The sequence below is a fragment of the Paroedura picta genome, chromosome 2 (assembly GCF_049243985.1).
Source record: "Paroedura picta isolate Pp20150507F chromosome 2, Ppicta_v3.0, whole genome shotgun sequence".
NCBI lineage: Eukaryota > Metazoa > Chordata > Lepidosauria > Squamata > Gekkonidae > Paroedura > Paroedura picta.
Genome location: NC_135370.1, coordinates 62,981,902 through 63,001,881, shown reverse-complemented (window position 1 = coordinate 63,001,881; position 19,980 = coordinate 62,981,902). Strand labels below are relative to the sequence as shown.

The 19,980-nt window shown below is 44.6% G+C and overlaps 1 protein-coding gene across 1 annotated transcript in view; it reads right to left on the bottom strand.

Annotated features, from left to right (window-relative positions):
- ITGB5 (integrin subunit beta 5) overlaps nt 1–9,905 on the bottom strand; it is a 97,928-nt gene extending 88,023 nt beyond the window's left edge. The window contains exon 1 of the mRNA XM_077320418.1: nt 9,372–9,905. Coding sequence (XP_077176533.1) covers nt 9,372–9,453 — 82 coding nt within the window. The 5' untranslated portion in view covers nt 9,454–9,905. The remainder of the gene's footprint in view (nt 1–9,371) is intronic.
- Nucleotides 9,906–19,980: the final 10,075 nt, after the last annotated feature.

Genomic DNA, 19,980 nt, shown 5'->3' with positions numbered 1-19,980 from the left:
TTGAAAACAAAACAAACATCCATTACGAGACAAGTCAAAGGCAGACAGAAGGTTATTCTCTGGTTATCTGCCCATTAATTAATCAAGCTAAAGAACTCTGAAGCTGTTCCATGCAACCGACCTATAGGTCTCCAGAATAGTCTCCATTTATCTGTTCAATGCTTTTTGAATCTAATTATGTTCTCGCTGCAGGCAGTGAGTTTGCTTTCTCAGTGTGTGGTTCCTCATCAGCATAACCTTTTTGGTCAACACCTTGCTGCCTCCAAGGTGGTCAAGCTACAACTGTGCTAAGTACACTGTGACAGGTCTCAACTCGCCACTGCAACACACCCAGCACAACAGTGGAACATACAACAAGGAACAGAATATGCCGATGATTCCTTTGCACCCTCCTCCCAATGCACAAAATACAGGACTGCATAGAATCTCATGACAGTCTACTCCAGTATAATAAGATTAATTAAGCAGTTTGGAAAACAATGCTTCAATTTCACCGGCAACCAATTAATTTCACAGGATAGCCCTGAACATTGAAATGCTAGCCTATTGATTTCCCCTACACTGTCTTCTCTTATAAATCTTTATTACATTGCTCCCTTGGTTAATCTCTTTTTAAAACTATAGCACTCTACATTAACAGTTTGGTGTGTAGCCAATGCACTTATAAATCAAGATGATTCAGATCTGCCACTTGGAATACAGGAGCTGAAATCCCAGTACTTCAATTCAAATTATGAATAATATTAAAATCGCTGTTCTTTGATAACTACATTATGGATAAAACTGAAAAAGTTCCTAATTGTCATCGTCGTCCCCAGGCTATTTCCAGATTCTTAACAGGTACCATACTATCGGGCTTTTCCACATGGGTTTTTTCCTTCATGGTCCCATCCTGTTTCAGATTATTCCTCTGACTTCAACATGCATTTTTGTGTCTCTAGTTTTCACTTTTCTCTCCCCCCACCCAATCTTTTGTAGATTACTTTTACCCAAATCTTTTTTCTGGAAGCCAGTTATGAGTTGGCTTTTTCTTTGTGCAAAATTTTTCTATCAGTTTTCTTTGGTGACTGGACAATCATGATCAAACTATTCCTTCTCCTCCTCCTCCTCTCAACCCTATAGACAAATGATTTATTTCCCTTTTTCACAGGATTAAAATATCAATATATCGCCGGAGCTTTGTAACCATTGGCTTAGCAGGTTTGCTGAATACCCAGCTTTCTATCTTTTCTATCTTTAAAAAAATAATACTTCAGCCTCTTCCCTCACAGAGGGAAGGCATATATCTCTGAGGGAAAAGGCTACAGAGTTTTTAAAAAATGAAAGCTGGGAATTCATTGACCTTGCTAAGCCTATTCTAACACTCCGGTGGTATATTGATATTTTAGTGCCTTTTTTAAAAGGAGGGTACTGTGATGCCATCAAGAATGACCCCACTCTCCCTTGAATATCCTTATTATTAAAGGCATGTGCAGATTCAGTACAGCATGCAGATCAGCATGACACAAAACACATTTTTAAAAACATATTTTGCTTACAGGGTTATAACTTAAACCCTGTACATGTAAAAGCAAAGGAAAAAGGAAATTATTTACTTTGAACAGTGAAGCTAAAAGGCAATGGCATTTGGAGATGAGGCCAAAAGCATCATTACTATTGGCATTTCTATTCTTTAGGTAACAGATATGATTTCTGTCAATATCTAATTAAATGAATACAACTGATGAGGCAGACAGATGCTTACAGCCTAAAGAGATGCAACCCAAGGCTCAAAAACGCCCGTGGCATTTTTCCATTCTGCGCTTTCAGGTCAATGAAAACGTTCACAGAAACAGTCCCATTTAGTCAACAACAGCACTGCTCAGCTGCAACTTCTCATTTCAGGCTATTGTAGTTCTGAAGAGAAGTGGCCAGAAGACCAGGGCCCCAGGCCATGATGGGGACATGCACGTGTGTGTGTGTGTGTGTGTGTGTGTGTGTGTACAAATCACTTTCAATGACCCAAAGAATTAATGACCTTCAAAATACATTTAAAGGGAGACAACCAGCTCTTTGAATTTGAGCTGGTAGCAAATAGGTATCCAGTGTGTTAGATGCACCATTGGATTTAAGTGTTCCAAGCAGCTGGTGCATTTTGTACTAATTGAAGCTTCTTAGATGTCTTCAAAGAGGTAAACTGAATTACTGTAGTCTAGTGTGGACGTTATAGAAATTAGATTCTTTGACCTCCAGTTTTTTTTTTCCTTTCGTGACATTTCCTTTGCCCCATGCCTTATTGTTTGTCTTCATAAGGTTTTAGCTGGCAGGCAGCCTTTTTCTGAACCTGGGACTCCAGCTCTTTAACCACCATGCCACACTGGCTAGCAGTAAGCTTCATATTCTACAACAATATTGAGACCCTCCTGACAAGTGATATGGTGGCAGGGGGAGTATTGCATTAAGGATTGCTCTCAGGTTGGACCAGGCTGTTCAGTACACAGCACATATCTTGTTACATGGCTCACTAGATAGTCAGCTCATAAAAAAAATAAATGTGTACAGGGCTACAAACAATCTATTGTACTTGATCTTTAAAAAAAACAACAACCTGGAAAATTGTCAAGAGAACTCAAGATTGTTATACAGATCTTTTTTCTGAAGTGTGGCTATCTCATAACACATTTCCAATGAAACAGAAGCACCCCTACCATTTCAACATTTATGCCCTGAAGTAAGTGCATTCTTTCACACACAACCGGTAACACCTGCAGCGGAAGAAAAGGTGAGCCATGCCTCCCATACTGCAAAAGGTATGCCCATATGGTTAGTGGTACTCAGCTGAGCTCAGGACTTCAGAGTGCAGTATGACAAACAGGCACTGAAAATATCTTGTGGGATCAGAGCTACTACTCAAATTTACTTAGTTGTAAGTCCAATTTTTAACACTGTGGAGCTCATTTCTGAATATATATGTACAGATAAATTCCATTCCATGACATTGTATCTGAGGGAGTGTGCATGCACACGAAAGCTCATACCTTGAATAAAATTTTATTGGTTTGAAAGGTGCCACTGGACTCTTAATTTTTGCACAGAATCAGGCTGCAAATTATCTCAAACTATGCCAAACTTCTGAGCCTTGAGCAGACACCACCCACCTATAGACAAGTATTTTACCATAACCATGAAGACTAGTGTAATTTGTTAATACAAACCAAAATGAACAAGAATAGCTTTCCCTTCAATGCTTCCCATGGGGTTTTCAACTTAGCAGCCATACATAAACTAACCATGTACTGACAATAGTCATTTAATGAGGGTGCTATATACAAAGTTCATTCAGTTCACAGGTTTAACAGCATAGGAAATGCCAGGCTAAAGAATCAATTGCCATCCAGCTGACGTATGATCAGAATGGGGAGATCTAAGGGAGGAGCTGCTTGGAATGCAAGACCCCAGGTTCAGTACCTAGCAACTTTAATTTAAAGGATGAAGTAGTATATGAAAGATCTCTTCCTGAGAATTTGAAGAGCTGCTGCCAATCTAAGTAAACAATAGTGACTTGTTGGGCCAATGATCAGATGCAGTATAAGACCGCTTCATGTGTATCATGTGCATCCAATTTAAGTACAGGATTCTTTCCTGTGTACACTAAACGGATGCTATAGCAGGTTTATTTTTCCTGTTAAGGAAAGAATCCTGTATCCGGATTGGATCTCTACCTGAGAACCTGAAGAGCAGCTGCCAGTCTGGATAAACAATACTGATTTGCAGGACCAATGGGAATATCATCCAGAAATGTTAAGCGGTAAACAAAAAGGGCAGCCAGCTAGCACCCGAAAAATGTGCATTTGGGTAGCTTTGTGACCATGTGCTATTGGAGTGCTGATGATATCACCGACAAGGTATTTGATTATTCAAATTAGGAGCAAGGAATGCATGGGTGAAAGAGCATATGGAAACCTTTCTTCCCTGCCATTTCTGCAGCCTGGGAAACGGGGACTGGGTGGAGACAATGACGCAGACTTGCCCAACTTGCCAGGAGAGGGAGATGGTGGGAAGTCTTGGCAAAGCCAGACATGGCGGGTCATGACCTAGATCTGCTACATGCCATTTGCAATTCCCCCAAGTAAGAGCTGAATAGTTCCAGTAGGATATGGCAAATATAGTTCACATCATTCAAATAAACAGAGATCTATAATCTTTTAAGAAACATAAAAATGTGATGTGATGTTTAAAGATCTCCTGTACACACATGGCCCAAGGTTAAACTGGGATGCGGCAGTCAGAGCTTTTGAAGAACTCAGAAGGACATTTTGTTTGTTTAAATCAATATTACTGTGGGAAAGGAAGATATTTTAATGCCATAGCCGCAGACATTGAAAAGATAAAAGCTACATGCTGCCCACATCTTACACCTCAGAGATATTCAGTTCTGCCACACATTCAATTAGCACCCGAACCACAATAAAATGTGGTCAAGATTCAAAAATATGGACACTGGTGGGAATTAAGATCTGAAAGAGTAAAAGAACATAGAAATAGACTTATTTAGCAGATAGGAGTTCATTTTACACGCAAGGGACTAATGCTTTTTGTCAAAGCCTCAATGCCACTGTGGCTGCCAATGTAGCATAACAGCAGTGGAGCTTCCATATTATGGGTTTCCATATATTTTAATGTCTCAATCCATGCAGCAGCCAAACACCCACTTTCCCCAAACCAATAGCTGATATGCCATTATATCCATATTTAAAAACACACACACTCAAGAAGTCCCCTTCACTGGCAAGAAGGGGAATGGCCTCTACAGGGAAAACAGCTGTGGGGTGGGCTTGACTGGGAAGGCTGGTGCGTGGCTGCCCACATGACAGCAATGCAGGCAGCACACAAATACATCACAATGCTGTGGGGGAAGCAGAGGGAAAGCCCTTCTTGCCCCTCCCCCCCCAGCATCAATCTTGGGATAAATAATCCAATCAGAAAAACATGTTCCTACCTGGCCTATCTATAGCTGCAGTACCTAGTCAGTCAGGCACCATCTCTGAGGAGGAAAGATGTTTGTCGGAATTACCTTATCTAGAAGCTCTCCACTCTGCCAAGTTTTCAAATATGTATTGTTCAAGAGCTAGTGGCTAGTTCAATAAACAAGGCTTTTCCTTACAGAAATAAACCTTTAGGCCACGTACTTATGCTTATTTGAAATTGAGCTCCACTGAAATTCATGGGCCTATGGGAGTAACTCAAAGTCATGGATCAATTTTGTATGATGAGTGCATAGAGGGGACTGTTTAAAGCACAGCGACTCAACATGGAACTTTGTACACTGACCTATGCTCCAGCACTCCTTTATCAAAGACCGCAGGTGATCTAAATCTGACCCAAACGTCTATCACCACTCCATTCTTAATTCCAAGTATATTGATATTTCCATTTGTGGAAGAGGAAATGGTAATTTCTGGCGATTCCCCAAATACTCTCCCAAAGGGTCAACTAAATCCCGGAAATAAAATGTGTAAGAGATCACTGGGCTGCAGCCTAAGGGGGCAATCAGTGCATATTGCTGCTCCTGCTTTAAAAGTCCTAAGTACTGCTTGAGTCTTCAGCATTGCACTGTTGGAGACATGCCCATGTGTTTAAACTCAGTTCCAAGTATAATAAACATCCTCAAATCATTCATCTGGATTCTGCTGGGAGAAGAAGGCTAGCTCAAAGTCTTTGGATCAGTTTTCAAAAACCAACACCAAACTTAATTCAGTCCCAATCAAAATAAAAAAGCAACTGTTTCTATTGCTTTAGCAAAATCCAATGTATGGGTCATCAAAGAACTCCTCCCACTTATACCCGCGATATCAATTTTCTCCCTATTGGGTAGATATCATATAATAGCTGTTAAACTTACTGCTGTATTTGACCTCTAGACCAGCACAGGGCCATGGTCTATTCACCTTCCCCGGACTGAGTGGTGCAATGGTAGGAGTGTCACACTAGGATCTAAGATTTAGATTTGAATCCCTGCTCTAAAATGGACCTTGAGCCACTTTCAATCTAACCTACCACACAAAGTTGTTAGATTCACGTGGGTAGCCATGTTGGTCTGAAGCAGCAGAACAAAACCTTGCACAGAAAAGCTTATACCTTAAATAGAACTTTGTTGATCTTAAAGGTGCCGCTGGCTCAAACTTTGTTACATAAAGTTGCGGCGAGGATAAAATAGAAGAGAATTATGTCATTCACTTTGGGTCACAAAGCATAACAAAGGTAAACAGCTGGAATACAGTGACAAGTGACACAATGCTATAGGATCATTTGATGGGGATATTTGTCCTAAGTGTTTTCAAAAACAACCACCAAACTTAATTCAGTCCCAGTCAAAATAAAATGCAAATATTTCTATTGTGTGAGCTAAATTCAATATATGGGTCAAATTGGACATGTTAAAATAATACAATATGTTGGGATGTAATAAGGTAAAGGTAAAGGTATCCCCTGCGCAAGCACCGAGTCATGTCTGACCCTTGGGGTGACGCCCTCTAGCGTTTTCTTGGCAGACTCAATACGGGGTGGTTTGCCAGTGCCTTCCCCAGTCATGACCGTTTACCCCCCAGCAAGCTGGGTACTCATTTTACCGACCTCGGAAGGATGGAAGGCTGAGTCAACCTTGAGCCGGCTGCTGGAATTGAACTCCCAGCCTCATGGGCAAAGCTTTCAGACGGCTGCCTTACCACTCTGCGCCACAAGAGGCTCTTTCTCTCTGGATATAGAACATCAATTGGAACAAGAGCATAGCAACAGTAGCATCTGAAGCTGGGGCATAGGACATAGTTCATATCATCGTATTTCACAATGCCTTTATCATTCACTACTGGTATTAGGACGAGCCAGACACGGCAGGAATTCATCTGCCTGGATCGACAAGTCTTCCCTGGACTCTGGTTGCCAGGTTGAACACTTAAAAGGCAAGGGTCCTTTCCTCCTTATGGACCATTTCCACACAAGTGAAAACTTCCACATTGGCTTTCTAAAATAATCAAAGTTTGTAGAACTTTTCTCACAACTTTCTTTCACGCCAGGAATCAATTCAAATTTAGTGCCCTGTTAACTCATGTTTTCCAAAACAACTTTCTTCATATCTCCCCCCCCCTCCCCCTTGGATCTGAACTTGCAGTTTTCCAGGGAGAAATTTCTGGTTTCGAAATTTGTTTTCCACTGCTCTTTTGTGGCATCAGTGTTGAATGTTAACATACACCCCTGCTAATTTTGTAAGTGTTGATTGCATTATTTTTTTTAAATAAATGCTCTTTTGGGGAAGGGGTTCTGCAAAGTCAAATCATTCACTAGGGATTCAATTCACCAGTGGCAAAACTGAGGTGCAGAAAAGATAATGGAGAGTACATTTTCATTGTCCTTGGCTTTTATAACAGCCATCACTGCCTTTAAAAAAAACGAATCATTTATTGTATTTCATTTTGTTGTTCTTGAGAGCTTCTCCAGAAGCCTGTTGCCAGGTGAGAAAAACAGCATAACAATATTCAAAACAAATAGTGGGATCCTAAGACTTTCCTGGGAGTAATCCACCTGAATAAAATTCTGAGTAGACCAAAAATATGGACACTGGTGGGAATTAAGATCTGAAAGAGTAAAAGAACATAGAAATAGTTTTCAAAAACAACCACCAAACTTAATTCAGTCCCAGTCAAAATAAAATGCAAATATTTCTATTGTGTGAGCTAAATTCAATATATGGGTCAAATTGGACATGTTAAAATAATACAATATGTTGGGATGTAATAAGGTAAAGGTAAAGGTATCCCCTGCGCAAGCACCGAGTCATGTCTGACCCTTGGGGTGACGCCCTCTAGCGTTTTCTTGGCAGACTCAATACGGGGTGGTTTGCCAGTGCCTTCCCCAGTCATGACCGTTTACCCCCCAGCAAGCTGGGTACTCATTTTACCGACCTCGGAAGGATGGAAGGCTGAGTCAACCTTGAGCCGGCTGCTGGGATCGAACTCCCAGCCTCATGGGCAGAGCTTTCAGACAGCTGCCTTACCACTCTGTGCCACAAGAGGTTCTTGGGATGTAATAGACATGTTTAATTCCACAACACCCCACCCCACGCAAAGTGAAAAGTCAAATGTCTACATGCTGAGTGAGACAGCAGGCCAGGCAGAGAATCTTCCTTCCCTCGGCTCTGGGCTTGCAGCTCTCTGGCACATTCAGCCATTTGATAGTGCTGGTGGAGAAGCACCATTGAAGAGGTATGGCACTGGATGGGATCTGGCAGCAGATTTTGCACACAGCATCTTCTGAGCAAGAGTGAATATGAAAGGGAGAACATCAACTTAAAGCAGCGATTAGCAGCATGAAGCCTGCAGGCATTTCTAACTCACCCCAGGACCAATGCTTGGGTGGGGTGAAGTGCCGAACTGGGAGACTGCCCCGGTATAGAAATGACTACGTACACTGCCAGTCTTTGTCAGGATTAGACACAGCTGACTCTCTGCCTTTATAAAGGCCCTCTTACAGAACAGCCAGCTCTGCCACCATAAACACCCCAGCAGCATCCACTTCTTTTACTTGGCTGAGACCAAGAAAAGTACCACAGAGGCCTCTTTTGTCTGGCTGAGTAAGCAGGACCCATCTTCAGAAGCTCTCTTTCTGAAGCGACCGTTGTAAGGAACAGGACTACAGACTGCATGGCAAAGATGCCCTTTTGATATTGTCAGACGGCTCGATAATTAGCCTACGGTTATGTGGCCATGTTTCCCTTCCTTTCTTTAATAAGCAAACGGGAGCGTGCGGTAGGGGTCCGCTCCAGTGAGGATGGCCATTGCTCGCTCTCCCCTGCCGCGTTGTTTCAAAAATGCACCACTGCTCTTCGGCTCCGGCTTCTCGCTGCCTTCTCCGGGCCACCACCCAAGGTACTCGGCCACCCCAGACTGTTTGGCCGCTCCTCTGTTTTCTCACCCGCATCCCAAGCAAGGCATCACCCCCCTCCCTCCCCCGCCCGGGGAAGGCAAGCATTCGTGAATCCACAAGCCCACCGCTAGGCTCCACCGCGCCCCGGCGGGCTCTCATCCGCCTCTTCAAACCACCGCAGCCCGCAGGAGCAGGCGGTGATTCGAGGTACGCTTCGGATAAGCTGGAAGTTACCTTCCATAGTCTGAACCGAGGACCGCCCAGTCCGCCTCTGAGCGGGCCGGCAAGTGCGACTTCCCCCCTTTCCCAACTTGACTCAGCAGCACTTTCCCTCTCCTGGGCAGGGCCAGGTTTCTAAGGGTGGCCGTGCGGGAGAGCGCTCGACCCTGGGCAGGGGCCCTTCGCCTGGGCTTCCAGGGCTGCCCCAGGAGGGATTCGCCTCAGAGCGCGAGTTCGTTTGGGCGCCGACTCACCTCGGGCGCTGTGCAGGAAGGAGGAGAGGATGCAGATGTAGGCGGCGGCGGGGTAAGGCAGGAGCCCCCTCCCCCGGGCCATGACGGCCGCCGCAGCCGCAGCCGGGGCGAGGGAGACGCGTCCCGCCAAGCCTGTCGTGGGCAGTTCCGGAGGAGGAAGGAGCGCGCCAGACGGGCTTCAGCAAAGGCCCCCGCGGGAGGCTCCGCTCGGCTCGGCCGCGGGAAGGGGCGCAAGGCTGGGCATTCCAGCAAGGCCGGCAGGTTAGAGCAGCCGAGGAGGAGCCGCCGTCCTGCCTGCCTGCCTGCCTGCCTGCCGCTCACACCGCCCCAGCCGCATCCATAGCAGCGGCGCGTCCGGGACGATCCCCACTGTCGGAGCGCGGGCTCAGAAGTTGCGCGACCGCCTGCGGGTTGCTTCAGGCGCCGCGTCCTGCGGGGCCTGCGCTGAACTTTTCATCGCTCGTCCTCGCCCTCCGCTCGCTCCCCTTCCCGGGACTGGCTCTCCCCCGCTCGCCCCGCTCCAAGACTCAGCAACTTTCTTTCGGCACGACCTGAATGGTGAATCTCCCCGCCCAGCCCGGCCAATGGGCGCCCGGGGATTGTTAACTCTCCACGGCCCGATCGAGAGCGCCTGCAACAACGCTGGAGTGGGCTGGGGCCGTTGTGCCCGTGGCCATGGGGACTGTGCCTTCAGGTCCTTACAGGGCGGCGGGGGAGGAGGAGGAGGAGAAGAGTTCTTGTTTTGTGCCCCGCTTTTTACTACCCGAAGGAGTCCCACCACAAACAGGCTGCGAGGTAGGTGGGGCTGAGAGAGCTCTAAGAGAAAAATGGTTGCCCCGTGGTCACCCAGCCGGCTGCATGCAGAGGAGAGAGGAGCTGCCCCTTTAAACACCGCTTTTCACCCCTCAAAGAGGCTTCCAAACACCTTTCCCCTCCTCTCCCCACAATATACCATCTGTGAGGTAGGTGGGGCTGAGCAAGCTCTGAGGAAACTATTACTAGCCCAACATCCCCCAGCTGGCTACATGTGGAGGGGAGTGGGGAATCAAACCCAGTTGTCCAGATTAGAGGCAGCTGCTCTTACTACACCAAGCATCTCTAGAGGGACTCTTCAGCTGGATTAAAATGGCTGGTGAAACACTGGTCCAACACTGACCAATAGTCATTATTCATCCTGCATTTGAACATTCCCCCCCCCCTCCAACATTGAATGGGCAGATGATATGATATAGTTACCTTTATGGACCTTTGATACTAATAGACCCAAATTATATGGCTTAAAATATAAAATATAAGATATATATAAGAAATATGAGAACTAGGTAGTGGGTTGAGGACTTTGTTTGTATCCCTGAAAAAAAACCAATTCAGAAATAAGTTTACTGAGGAAGTAAAATACAAAAACGAGGTTTTATACCTAGGAACTCATTCTGAATAAAGTTTTTTGCTATCACCAGCTTGGAAATTTCTTTCTACTTATTCATCTTCGGCTGACGGGTCATCTCAGCATGCAGTGTGGGGCAGGTCAAAATGAGACTGTAGAAGTGACAGAGGCAATGACATCCTTTACATATACCCGAAAGGCAGAGACAGCCAGGCTGCATGCCCTTCAGCAGAAATAATAAGGAAATACTTTGCTTGTATTAGCTGACAGAGAGGCAAATAAGATGAGGGGACAGAGGAACATACCATTCTGCACACATTGGAAACAGGAAAATCTACTTCTGAAGTGCATTGAAAGTGTATTATCCAGTGGGAGTGTAGGAGGTGCTCTGGCTCCATCAGATTCTGATCCTGTGAGTTCTGTGTTTATCCAGGAGCTACTATGGTTGGGAACTGGATGGGAGCAATCCACCAAAAAGTTCAGCCAAAACAGCACTGATGATTGTTGGGCCCTATGGCGCTCCTGTTATTGACACCGTTAAAATACGTCTGTTGATCTCAGAGATTCTTCACAGTGGGACTGATGAGATACAGACAGCATATGCAGTCCCCTCCTGCTTCATTTATTCCTTGCAACAGTCGTGTGAAACAGTTTAAGAAAAGGTGGATGGACCGAGGTCACACAGTGGACTCGGTGCTTGAACACGGATTTGAACTTAGGTTTCCCAAATTCTAGTTTGACATTCTAATCGCTATACCACACTTCTAATCTGAACATATGAATAAAATGGGAAGAGGTTGCTGAGAGGAGGTAGGAGTCATCGCCCACCAATAAAGTAGGCTGTCCCGGCTGTCCCATCCCTGATTGGCTGTCTGTCCAATGAACGGCCAGTCAGGAAGGATTTCCCATCCCTGGCCGCGTCCCCCTCCAATTTTCTCCAGCCTGGTAAGTGGGAGCTAGGAGGGAGGAGGGCCTGGGACTGCCAGTCCCCGCCAGTGCTCCCACCACCCCAAGGAACTCTGGTTGCAGTCTTGCTGGGACCGCTGCCCAGGGCGGTGCAGGAGTCCCCACCAATGCTTTCCACCACCCCTAAAAAAGGCTCACCAGGCCTTTTTGGAACGGCAAAGGGGGGAGGACGAAGGGAGTCCCCACCAGCGCTTACCTCCTGGCCCCCCAAAAGCCCACCGTGGTCTCTCTGTGCCTCAGCTGGCCTGCCTGGGGTGGGGGAGGGGGGCTAGCACATTTTTTATTTTTAGGTACAACAGGCTTTTTTGCTAGTCTGCAATATTTATTATTTTATTTATTTATATATTTATTATGTTAAATGCCCTGAGCTGAAGAGCCCAGGCAATCCCAATCCTATCAGATCTTGGAAGCTAAGCAGGCCTGAAATAGGCTAGCATTTGGTGAGAGACCTCCAGCAATTTGGGTTGTAGTTCCAAAGAACGTTAGGGGTCAGTCATGAGGCAGGCAATGGCAAATTACCTCCTATTGACCCTTGTCTGACTGCCAGACACTCCTCATCCTCAGATAAATAATAAATATACAAAGTACCTTTAAGCATCATTGGGGGCATTTCAATGTGTATATGTTCATTTTCTTCTTTATGCCCTGATTTTTTCTCCAGTAGGAACCAAAGCAGTTTATAAGGTGGTTCTCCTCCCCTTCAATTTATCCTTACATGAGTCAGATCAGATTGACAGGATGTAAGTTCCCCAAGGAACCTTGGCCGAGTGAGGACTCAAAGGTGGCTCTCCAGATTCTACTCTAATGTTTTCACTGCTACGCCATGCTTTCTCTCAGATTATATGAAACGGTTACACAGTGTCAGGCAACAATAATTTAAAAACCCTGTATACTGAACTTATTAACAACAGTCACATAGTATTCTGTTACTTGTTTGTTACTTTGATGGAAGAATCTCAACATTCAATTAATATAATGTGTTTCAGTCACCATCAGACTTTCATCAGATTTCTGTTCTGCATCAAGTTGTCCCACAACACTCCTGGTTATGAAGAACCTCTCGAAATCCCCTAAAAATTGTATTCAGCAATTCCTATTTTATGGTAACACTTCTCCAGTCAGGTTGCAATGACTTAACCTGCAACCCTTCCATATTTCATTTTAAAAATCCTGATTTCTGGTTATAAAAAACCTATATAGGATCCCTGGGATGGACAGACTCAGGTTCCCAAATACGCTCCCTCCTGTTCTGCCTATTTAATTTAAATTAAATACACAAAACCAGAAATTCAATTGAATGTTGAGATTCTTCCATCAAAATAACACACAAGTAACAGAATACTACATGACTGTTGTTAATAAGTGAAGCGATATTTTCATAGCCATACACAGTTTTCCTGGTTTATTTTTTCTCTAAGATTATGGCAGTTTGTTTTCTACTTGACAGAATAGAGTTTTGTAGGGAAACATTCTAATACAGCCATGACCCGGATAGCCCAGGTAAACTCAATCCCATTAGATCTCAGAAGTTGGCAAGGCTGATCCCAGCTAGTGTTTGGATGGGAAGCCTCCAAGGATATGGATGGTAGGTCTTTCAAGGAACACTAGGCATCGTGACACAGAGGCAAACCATCTTTTAATGTCCCTTGACTGGCCACCAGACAATCCTTTGATCCCCTGGCTACACTATGCACCCCATCCAATATATAATTATCATTCTATTATAACGTTTGGAAGTTTAGACTTTTGCTTTTCAGGCTATTTTCTGCCATCTTCCAGGTGGGGCTGGGCAGAAGCTTTCAACAGCATCAACACGGCTACATGTTTTTTTCTGCAGCCAAAAGGGCTGAATACCAAGCCCCTGATGAACCCTTGTCCTTGCTGGGGGACAAAAGTATCATGGAAGTTTCAAAATTCAACATTTATTACACAGAGCTGTGTTTAGTGACCAGTTCGGGGAACTGCTGATCTCTCCAGCACAATATTGAGACACAATAAAACTTAGTTCTGCATGTTGATATATTTAAAATTTTACAGGCTAATGGCTTTAAGCCAGACCCTTGACATTGCAGGGGTGTATCTTTAACAGCAGTTTCATCATTCAGCTTGTTAAGAAAACCAAACATGAATGCTCCCTGGGCTTGTTTTTCTGGCTCAGACAGCAGCTGTCTCACTTTCATTACAGATATTGTTCCCTCTCTGCATAAACCACACGAAGTTTTGGCTGTAGAAATAACATGCTAAGAGGGGGAATGGCATTTTAGTGATGTGAGTCCCAGAAGTCCAACAAAAGAAATATGTTGGGATGACAAAGAGGATTCTACAGAAGTTTTAATTGGGCATGTGGGGGGAAATCATTGAAAATTAGATGAAGGCGCAGTCTAAGAGATGTTTGGTCTTTAAAGGGGCAATGGAAGGTGTATTTCTTTAAAGGGGCTATAGAAGGTATATTCCTTGCTGCAAGACCATTGGCTCTGTGTCATTTAACTCAACAGGGACTCAGTCATATATTCTGAGTTATTTGAGGTAGACTTGCTTATACATCTTGCAGGATTCATTTTAAATTCCTATCTCACAATGCACAAAAGCGTGTACAGGGTATCTTTCCTCTCTTTTCCAGTAACATGCCGGTTGCATCATATTCCAGGACAGGTTTCTGGGAACAGGATTGCTTTTAGCTCTATGTCTTCAATTCAGTATTCAAATTTTCTTTTGATTTGTTTTACATGTTACACAGAATGACATGGTAGACACCTATAGCGTACTATTACAGAATGTAAATGATGAGTTGTATATATGACTAGGGGGGCCCTGCAGCAGCGGCCCCTGCAGCCCCGGGGGGCCCCACAGGGACCACCCGCCCACCCCCCTCCCCGCTGAGTCCCCGGCTTCCCTGCAGGCCTGTTCCAAGGCCCACAGGGAAGCATCCCCCGTGTGCCCCCCTTCCTGCCGAGTCCCCGGCATCTCTGCGGGCCTTGGAGCAGGCCCACCGCGTCCATCATGCGGCAGGCCTGCTCTGAGGTCCACAGGGAATGCTCCCCCGCCCGCCCTCCTCCCTGCAGTGTCCCCGGCTTTCCTGTGGGCATCAGAGTAGGCCCACCGCATCCCCGATCCAGCAGGCCTACACAAGGCTAAACTAGGGGGGAGGTATTCACTGGAGATGCTAATTAATACAGCCTGCTGGCGGACATGCATGTAATCATTGAAACGCATCTCCAAGAAAAAAAACAAACATACAATGCATGTTAGTTCAGGCAGGGCAACATTCAGGCACACGGTGAACAAGGGACTCTGTGACGTTATGATGTTCACTTTGAAAGTTTAAAGTTTAAAACCTTCTGTTGAACGAAAAGCATGCTCACTTGTTCATTGCTTTATATGGTTTGTAGGGGGGGAAATGCATTCCCATCTCCCGGAAGCTTAGGGGCTGGAGCAGAGGAGGGTCCTTCTTCCTAATGCTATTTTGAGCACACATATCTTTTGCTGATGTGTTGCAGGTTGTTCTTAGGAATCAAGCACTTTTTAAAGGGGAAATCCATTTTTTACAATTCCCCCCAAAGTACTATAAAAAAGTGAATGTTGCAGGAGTGTTGTTGGAGTGCTGCATTTTGTGTATGACGTCGTACATAATGTTAAAACGGTAGTGTTAACAAAGTGTTACAATTCAGCTACATTTAAGTTGTGCGGAATGGATGTTACTGTAGCAGCTATCAGCATGATACCTAAGTTAAGGAAATTTGCTTGGGTCTTTGAAAAAAGGGATGCTTAGCTAATCCTAGAGCTTTTTGCTATGTTCATTTATCTGCGCCCCCTAGTGGCTGCAGCTAGATCTGCATCTTAAAAATAAAAGGGAAGATATTTTGTTGGAGGCAGCAGGACAACACAGGCTTCAAAGGCCCCCCTTCTAAAACCTTCCTTAAACTGCTCCTGGGGAGGACTGCCCCTTGCCCCCTCTCTGTACACTAATGATTAGGGCCATTCATATGTCTAACTGCCCTTCAAGACAGTTCAGAAACTTCACTGGGTACAAAACGTGACACCAAGAATACCAAGTTCCAGACTTTCAAGTATTTTCTTCATTTTTTGTCTTGATTAGGAAAGGAAAGCTTGAATGTACTGTCCACTCTAATCCATTTCCAGTTTTTCCAAACCCAGTTAACAGCGGCCTGCATCTCATAATGCTCTCAATTCAACTGCAGTTTTCCCTTCAGTGACTGTTGAGGCTTATGGCTAATTAAAAGTTGCTATGAGGCCAGTTAGTGGTTCCCTGTTGCTGGCTAAGGAATCAGGAAATTATCTTATGGGCAAGGTTCTGTGCGGCCTGGGCTGACCTCCTCTAGAGACTGTTGAATAAACCTTTCCTAATTGCTAGAGGTGATGGGAGCTGACCAGCATGAGCATGGATGCTATTCTAGAGGATTCAGTAGGAAGCTAAGAACAGCAACCAGAGAAGTAATATGAGAGTTTCTCACATTCCTGGAAATGACAGCACTTAAAATAAGCCATTTGTCTTTCTTCTTGTCTAGTTAACAGTTACATTTCTAAAAGTCAAAAAGCTGTATATGGTCACATGCATGAAAAAGGGGGTCTTCCCTAAAAGAAGAAAATAACTTGGTTTTGTGCCCCCCTTTTTACTGCCCGAAGGAGTCTCAAAGCAGCTTACAGTCACCTTTCCCTTCCTTTCCCCACAACAGATGGGTGGAGATCTCCAAACAGATGTATTTGGATGGAGATCTCAAAAGATTTGGATGGAGTTCCTCTAAGGAATCAAACTTTATTGCACTAGGCCACAGGCCAGGCATTCCACCAGGGATCTGTACACCCCCAGGAATCCACAGCCTTTCCCTTCCTGCCTTAATAGACTCAGCTACGAGCTACTTCCACTGATCCCTCTCCCATGTGCAAGCAAGTTCTCTCATGGTTTATGTGCCTGCATGAGCCAGTTTGGTGTTGTGGTCAGGAGTGCGAACTTCTGATCTGGCGAGCTGGGTTTGATTCCCCACTCCCCCACATGCAGCCAGCTGAGTGACCTTGGGCTCCTCCCGGCACTTATAAAGCTGTTCTGATCGAGCAGTGATATCAGGGCTCTCTCAGCCTCACCCACCCCACAGGGTGTCTGTTGTAGGGAGAGGAAAAGGAAGGTGAATGTAAGCCACTTTGAGACTCCTTCGGGTAAAGAAAATCAGCATATAAGAACCAATTTGTCTTCTTCCTCTACCTTAAACTGCCCCCTGTCTCTCCCCCACTCAGTTCTCCTCAAGCCTTCCTGCTAATGTGGGTGGTGATATCATTTCTGGACATGTGGTCAGGAGGCGTAGCCAGCTGACAGTATTCTGGGGCTCCTCAAAGCCTGAAAAATTCTTTCAAAGGTTCCTCCACCATCAAAAGGTTGAAAAAGACTGCCATAAGCCATTGCAAAATCAAATACACAGTAAAATTGTTCAATAAAATTCATCTAAGGAACACTAGGGGTCATGTGGAGGCAAGCAATGGAGAACCACCTTTGAACATCCTTTGCCTCGCTGCCAGACGACCCTCAGATCTCAGACACATGCCATATAATAAATCATAAATTTACACAGAGATATTTTATTTTCTCTTTTTCTTTTTTGGTCAAATCCACCAATTTTCTCCCCATATTTATGGTCATATCCATCACACAGTGCAATAAAACTTTGTGCAATAAAACTTTGTTCATTTCATTGATAAGTCATAAATTAACAATAACAAAATGGTAACTATTGAACTCAAGTTTCTGAACCAGAGTTATTATATAGCACCATCTTGTGGAAGTTTTACATTTTGTAAAGCTGTTTATGAACTTTCTTTGAATAACACTATAATGTACGCACACAATACAGTTTCAAAGGTCAGACCAAATAAAGACTTAGAAGTTGTATTCCTGGTGAAAGCATGAATGCGTGATACTTGCAGAGGTGTTTTTTGCAATAGAAAATAAACTGAAAAAGGAGAAATATCTAAAGCAAAGGGTACAAATATAGTCTTCTAAAAACATGCAAAATGGGTTTGAAGGTAATGATGGAACACATCCAACTTTCAAAGCTCTCCTGAAGTCATTTAGAAACCAATTGGATGCATAAATAATGCTTAATTCATTTTGAGCATATGCAAATGTTGGACAGGCCCTTTATATCTGTATATATGGACAAAAATGGGAGACGGAAAATGCATATGCTACAAAAATAATCATATCCCCCCTTTTACTCAAAAACTGGCTATACATCTTCAGTAGCTGCTAGATGAATTTGCTGGCATTTCAGTTGGAAGTTAATACAAATTATTTACAGGGTCCTTTGCTTTTATTTCAGGTTCTCTTAAATGATAAAGAGAAGTAAAAGAAACAAGAGCTTTAAAATATATGTACTGTTCTTTGTGGCAGTGTCTGCACAGGATAGTTTATTTGGCCTTTTTACACCAATGATATGCTGTCATCAAGCAGGAAGAAGCAGGTGAGGCAGCAGAACTATACGCAACACCTTCTTGATTAACTTTGGGTCACAGAGGCTCAAGGAGACCAGCATGAGTTTCTGAATCAGACAATTAGTTGGAGCAATTGCTGAGTGTGAGCCACTGAATACAAGAGGAAAGGTGACACATTGCTCAGCAATTGTGCCTTCGAACAAGTGGGGAACCTGTGAGGACTTAAGAAGGTCATTACATTTCCTCCTGCATCTTCTCGTCCATACCATTTCCTCTCACTCAGTCCTCCAGGCAGCCATTGTATCCTTTTCCCTTTCCTTCTTTCTAACCAAAATTTCTTTTTCTGCCCTCCACCTTGTCTCCAGTCTTAGGTATTATTTTTCATCATTTATATCCACATATTTCTCCCCAGTGGTGATTCTACACAGCTCACATCATTCTCTCCAACAACCTTGTGAGATAAGTTAGGCCAAAAGAGAGATTGTCCCAAGGGCATCCAGCAAGCCTTTAGGGCAGAGTGGAGATATGAGTCTCCCAGATCCTAGCCTGACACTCTTGTTATACACAATACTGCCTGCAAAGCCCGTTCCTAAGAATGGGCTTTCAAAGCCCCCCCCCCCCCCGCAGCCCCCGTGGGCCGCCGGTGCCGCAGCCACTTCCCTGGGGCCCGTAAAGTGCTCTCGCCGCCTCAAGCGCTTTGTGGGCCACAGGGGAGGGAATCTTCCTCCCCCCTGTGAGCGGGCAAGGAGGGAGGATGGGAGGTGGAGAGGGAGGATCCTATTCCATCTCACACTGCCTCCACGCCAGGCCTGTTTCACAAATATATAAAGAGGAACAATGGATAAGGATAAGGAGGAGTACACGGTAAATTGCAGTCAAAAGTCAAAGTCCCAAGGAACCCATGTAGGCAGTCAGGAATGTCAGTCTTTTAAGCAAATGAGTGGACATGAAATGGCTATAATCATCAGCTTCCTCAGAATCAGAAATGAAAAATTCAAATACTGCTACTATGATATTAAACTTGCATCAGGTACAGACTAAAGTTTCATAAATCCTTTCTCAGTGACAATTAACAATCAAGCTTACAAGAGTTCAAACAAGTATCTTTCCCCAAGTATGTTCCTGAAATGCTCAGAGTGTTGGAACTGTTCATTTGGCTAAACTCTTTACAAAACTTTAGCCTCTAACCAGTGCAAATTTGATGCTGGAACAGCAGTATTTGATTTTCCGATTTCTGTTCTTGAGAAAGCTGATTTTTAAAGCTACTTCATGTCCACTCATCTGCTTTAAATATATGTTCCTAGATGCCTACAAGGGTTCCTTTTGACTTTGACTTTTGATTCTGAGCCCTATGCCAGACTGGATCTTGGTCCATCCCCCCCCCCCCCGGCACCCTCTACCTGGGAAAATTCTGACTGAGCCACAAAAGTCCTGCAGCAGCAAACCATTCAGGAGAGTTATGTGGTGGCCACTGTTGGGCCTGACCAAGTCACATGTGTTATACAGAAGCTACCACTGGGCCCAGTTTAGTTGTATGGCATCTTGTTGTCTTGCAGCTACCGTCACACCTGGGCGAGTTGTACAAATTGCCTGATAGCAAGTTGCCCCCAAAGAGTCCAGTCTCACCCCCAAAGAGTCCAGTCTCCAAGGCAGAAGGTGGTACTGGGAGGCCAAAACGGACCTGTAATTTACCATCCCTTCTTGCCTTTTACTGGCAGAAACTGGCAATATTGTTCTGATTACCTAGCAACCCCAATGGTCACTATGATTCCAGAAGGAATCCATTTCTTAAATGCTCAGGCACAAACTTTAGTATTT